Consider the following 5633-nt stretch of genomic DNA (forward strand, 5'->3'; position numbering starts at 1 on the left):
ATGGGATGGCCCATCGCCTTTTGGAAGCTACCCAGCTCAATCCGGAAGGCCAACTCCTGCTCCGCTTCCCGTAAGACCAAGGATAAAGACGGGAATTTGCCTATGCTTCATACCACCGGGCAAAAACCTCATGCCGGGATCCGTCTCGACGCTGTAAGTTTTAGTTGTAATATTTATTTTATTAATAAATTTGAATTTCAATATTTAATATTTTATTATTGGTTTTTGTAGTTTGAGAAGACCGGAGTCATGCCATCTTTGTCCGACCTCTTCAAGATGACTCACGCCAAACCGGACGGGACTTTTGTTGATCCTGCATCCGAGAAGCTCTTCAACACTGTGGCTGCTCGGGTTGATGAGCGGGAGACGCAACTCACCCAGCAGTCTCCGGATGGATTACCCGTCAAATTGACGACGGAAGAGGTCGACAGGATCTTCGAGGAGGTAAAATTTAAAAGCTAGTTTAAATTAATTTTACTATTTCAACAATATTAACTATTTAATATTATTTTTTGTAGGTCGCTCCAAGAAAGAAGGGCCGGACGGTGGGAATCGGTTCTGTCAACGAAGTCGCAAGGGCGACTTCGTCTTACTCTTCTAGACGGGCCCAAGAGACTTCTCAGATGCAGGCTCGATTGGATACCCAGCAGGAGCGTTTAGACTCTCTCGAGAACCTGTTGGATATTATGGCGATGGGGAACCCGACCATGCAGAGAGCGTTGGCGGCCAGACGAGAAGCTCTCGGGATGCAACAACGGGATCCCGAATCTACCGATCCAGTGGGAGCGGGAACGAGCGGAGAGGGACCGAGCGGGACTGGCTACTTTGATGATGTATCGCTCCCGTAGATTTTTATTTTTATAATTTTGTTTTGTAAAATATTAAAACTTAAATTTATTTATGGAATATTTATTTTCTAAACAATTGTTTTTTTATTATTTGAAATTTTAATTTTTATAATTTCCAATTTTATTATAAATAAAATAAAATAATAAATGAAATTAATATAATTAATATAATAAATAAAATAACGATGTAAATTCGTCGTAAAGTTTACAACGAATTTACATCGAAGTACTCGTAAATACGATGTAAACAATTACATCGAGTTTACAACGACGGAGATGTAAAGTCGTCGTAAATTTTACAACGAATTTACATCGAACTTTTACGTGTATTTTACATCGAAATATTTACAACTCCTTTACGACGAACCTTTACGAGTTAGTTACAACGAGTGTTTACGTGGACATTACGACGAAAGCTTTCCTTCTCCTTTACGACGAATTCATTAACTCGTAACCGTTACGTGGCGTTTACGACGAATCTTCTTTTACGACGGACGATTAACAACGAATCGCGTTTCGAAGTAAATTCGTCGTAATCCCCTTTTACAACGAATTTACAACGAAAAGCGCCCTGGTAAATAATATGTTTTCTTGTAGTGATAAATTTACAAAATACACATAAAATATAATAAGTGAGAGTAGGCATGGGCATTCCGGTCTTCAGATCGTCTAAGAATTGGTTTTTTTTGGTCTGTGTCCTTTGAGTCAATATTATAACTCAATAGATATCCATGGTCTGAATTTGGGTTGGTTCCTTTCACGCCTGGGTTGGTTAGGATCCATAATTCAAATTATATATATATATTATATATATATATATTATATATATAATATATATATATATAATATGTACGTTTTTGGTAAATAAGCGGGTCTGGATAGGTTTATTCAGGATCCAAAAAGACTCGGAGCACCCGAAAACCCGAGAAAATACCCAAAATCTCAAACTGCCAAAAATAAACAAATACCCGAAAATATTCAAATACTCAAAAGACCCAAAAATTTATCCAAAATCTGATCCTAGGAACCAAAAAATATCCACAAAGTTTAATCCAAATACCGAAAATATATTTTAAGAAATTTGAAATTTTACATGAAACTCAAAACTATAACCGAAACTAGAACCTCGTGATGTTAGGACTTTTCAAGAGTCCCTAACCAAATGTTGTAGTGTAAAAGATTGTCGAACCAATCCTAAGTGATTCTAAAGCAAAGGGAATGCAAGACCATGCTTAATCTAAGTGCAATCAATAAGTGGAGTGAAGAGAACTAAGAACTAGAGTAGAAATGCAATAAAGAAATGATCTTTGTTTCTCAATATGAAGCAAGAGGACTCATGGGATTAGGGAATTGACATTGGGTGATCAAGTTTCAATCTAAAGGTGGCAGCTTTTCAATCAATCTATCAACCTTAAGCCTAGACACAATCCTAAACAAACTCTATCTCTAGATGAATGTTCATTTGCTAAGGTAACTCAAGCATCAAATCTCTTTGGTTGAATGTTACAAAAGCAATCATGGAGAACAAGTCTACTAGCCATCTTAACACCTTTACAACAAATCTCTTTGGCAAAGTATGTTAAAAGCTTAGGAGAGTTGGTTCAGGCATTTCATCAAACACCTTGTGGGTGGGAAATGCCTAAAGCTCAACTTTTGAGAGGCTAACTCAAAAGATGCATTGAGAATACTCTACTAGCAAGGAACAAGAGAGATCTATACTAAAACACCTTAGATCTAGCTTAATCACCCTTGGTCTCCCTAATCCATGAATCCAAAAGGAGTCTACTCACTAATCTTCATGATTAACCTTAAACCCATGGTTGATTTAAGAGAAATCATGTTGAGAAGCAAGTTTAATCCAACAATTACAAAGAAATGAGAAGAAAAGAGACTAAAGATTCAATCTTTCTTCAAGGTTTCAATGTGTTCTTAAGAGAAAACAAGATAATCCCATCATTAGGGTCTAAAGAGTATTTATAGTAGCCTAAAAACGAGCTGGGTCGACCCAACAAACCTGGGTTGACCCAAGATAATTTGGGTAAAAGTTGGTAAAAACAGATGTGAGTATTTTTTCTAAGTGTCACAGCTGGTTTTTGACGCGTCCAATAAGCCGCTGGAGGCGCAAAAAGCCACTGTGACATCACAGCTGGTTTTTGACGCGTCGTCACTTGGCCACTGCGAGAAGTCGAAATTGGACAGGGAGGGAGTTATTTCCCAGCTGGTTTTTGACTTGGTACATTACACCGCTGCAGAAGGCCGCTGTGACACTTAGGCTCCATTTCGTTTCTCGACCAAAATCACTCTTTTGCATCAAATCAAGCTCTAAATGCTTCCAACTCACCAAATGACATCTCCATCACCTAATATAGACAAATGAAGTGCAATGCAACCTAAACAAGTCTAAATGCTATCCTAAATGATCAAAATGCAAGATAGAAGAATGACAAATCTATTAAAAACACAAGATATCAACTCCCCCAAACTTGTCCTTTACTTGTCCACAAGTAAACTTTCAAGAACATATTTGGAGAAGAGCTTTGAAGGTGGGAGCTCATAGCCAAAAGACACCAAAACACTCAACTTGACATCCTAAAGAAATATAGCAAATAGCATGAGCAACTCTCTTATTACACTCTAGCTTCTCTAGGCCTATCAAGATACTCTTATGCCTTTACACAAGATGCAATACTCATCAACCAACAAGTCTTCCTACCAGCTCTCACATTGATTCACACACACATACACAAGGTGGATTCTCACAATGGCACATGATCTCAATCACTTGGTTAGGTAAACAAATGGTCTAAAGTGAATGAAGAGAAGGGTTCAAATGCATCATTCTAAAGTGGTTATCACTCAAGAACAAGGAGCTTGATCATTATGCAAAATTTATCTAAGATTGGAAGCAACTCATGCATACATGGATCCATTCTCATCATTCTACCCTTTTCCTAAGTGATTACAAGTTCTACCCCCATTCACTTCATTCCACAACCCAAATAGCAACTCATTTTCATGTCTAACCCAATGAACAAATTTCTCTTTTTCTTTTATTTTTACTTAGCCAACAAGGGACAATCTTTGCTCAATGCTTAGCTCTTACTTCTCTTTTCCCTTCCCCACTATCTTATTGATTCTTCTTATCATTTTTTTTTTCTTTTCTTTCTTTTTCTTTTTTTTTTTTTTTTAGGGGGAAGGAGTCAAAGACCACAATCTAGAGCTTTCTTTTCTTTTTATTCTAAGGTCCCTAAGGCTTTTCTTATCAATCTACACTCTTTTGTTCATCTTTCTCAACTTTCTCACTATCCAAACCCAAGATACAAGCTTATAAAGGACATAAACCCAACCATCATCCTAGAAGCTAGCTCAAATCATGTCCTATGCTAGCAAGAGATGAGAACAAATCCATGTCGCCTCCAATACTCTCAAGATTTTGCACATGACAAGCTACAGAAAAGGCCTCACTCATGCAAATCAATGTTGGCTTCAAAGAAAGGTAAGGGTTCAAGGGTGAGGGAGTACCATTTGGGTTAACAAAGAGTGGTAACAATGGAAAAAAGATAACCCAATGTGTATGGGAACCATGATCAAGTATGCAAATGCCCATAAGTGAGAGAAAATTAAGTTCATTTAAGCCTAAGTTCAGTTCGGAGCTGGTTTTCAGTACAATGTCAATGAAAGCAAGCATGACAAGTTTCAAGAAGAGTTTTCAAGGCACGAAGCATGCAAGGCTTTCAAGAGATGCACAAGCTACTTGATATGCTTAACTAGGGTGTCAAATTCAGTGCAAAACAAGTGTTCTTTACAAGGCATTATCAATAGCTGCTCCATAGCAAGTGAATGCAATCTATATGATCTAGACTCAATCCTAAGAATGCAAGTGATGCAACTACATGATTCTTTATGCATTTTTCAATTTTTTTTTTTAATTTTTATGGTTTTTTCTATGCATATTATGAATGTACAATGCAATGCATGAGACTCACAATCAAACAAACAAACATGATTAAATACTTGGTACCTCCCCAAACTTAAATCACACAGTCTCTGTGTGAATAAAAGAGAGAAAAATACCGAAAATATGATAAAAGCAAGTATGTACAAAGAAGGGTTGGAGTGATACCTCAAGTGGAGAGTGAAGTGTGGTAATGGGTTCTCGAGCTTGGGCTTTGAGCTGGCCTTGAAACTTCTTGCCACACTTATTGAAAACATAAAGAAATGAAATAGCAAATTTATATACAAGGATAACCATGGGAATTCCTCCCAAGTGAGCTTGTTTTGAGTCACTTAGCTTGACTACCTTTTCTCTTGTACTAGTTGAGAAGGAGGATCCTTCCTCCTTCAAGAGTGATGGTGACGACCTGAGAGAGGAGCTCTTGAAGCTTGATGGGTCGTTTGAAGCTGAGAGTGATGAGGCCCTTGCACTTGAGAATGGCTTGGACCTGCCTTTGCACTTGATCTTGTACTGTCAAATGGCTCCATTCTGAGCTTCATTGGGTGGAGAGTGAGAGTGTGAGGAGTCTTATCAAGAGGTGGAGAATGAGTTTCTTTCACTATCTTCTTCATGTCATGAGCAGCCTTTGTGCTCTACTCACCTCCTCCTTTTTAGCACTTTCCAAGTGCTCAACACATAGCTCTCGAGAAGACTCTCCAATAAGACTTTCTTCCTTACAAACAACAACTTCAGCTTGGGTTTCTCAATGGATGGTTCTTCACAAGTGATTGTTCCACAATACCCAACATCCATTGAAGACTGAATTGGGTAGGAGACAGCTTTGTTCACAT

General features: G+C 38.0%; 1 protein-coding gene across 1 annotated transcript; it reads left to right on the top strand.

Moving 5' to 3' along the window:
• Positions 1-848, top strand: LOC130509996 (uncharacterized). The gene is made up of 3 exons (XM_057006332.1): positions 1-153; positions 232-444; positions 519-848. The coding sequence occupies exons 1-3, from the start codon at positions 1-3 to the stop codon at positions 846-848; spliced, it is 696 nt and encodes a 231-aa protein (XP_056862312.1).
• The last annotated feature ends 4785 nt before the right edge of the window (positions 849-5633 follow it).

The sequence above is a fragment of the Raphanus sativus genome, chromosome 3 (genome assembly GCF_000801105.2).
Source record: "Raphanus sativus cultivar WK10039 chromosome 3, ASM80110v3, whole genome shotgun sequence".
NCBI classification, from domain to species: Eukaryota; Viridiplantae; Streptophyta; class Magnoliopsida; order Brassicales; family Brassicaceae; genus Raphanus; species Raphanus sativus.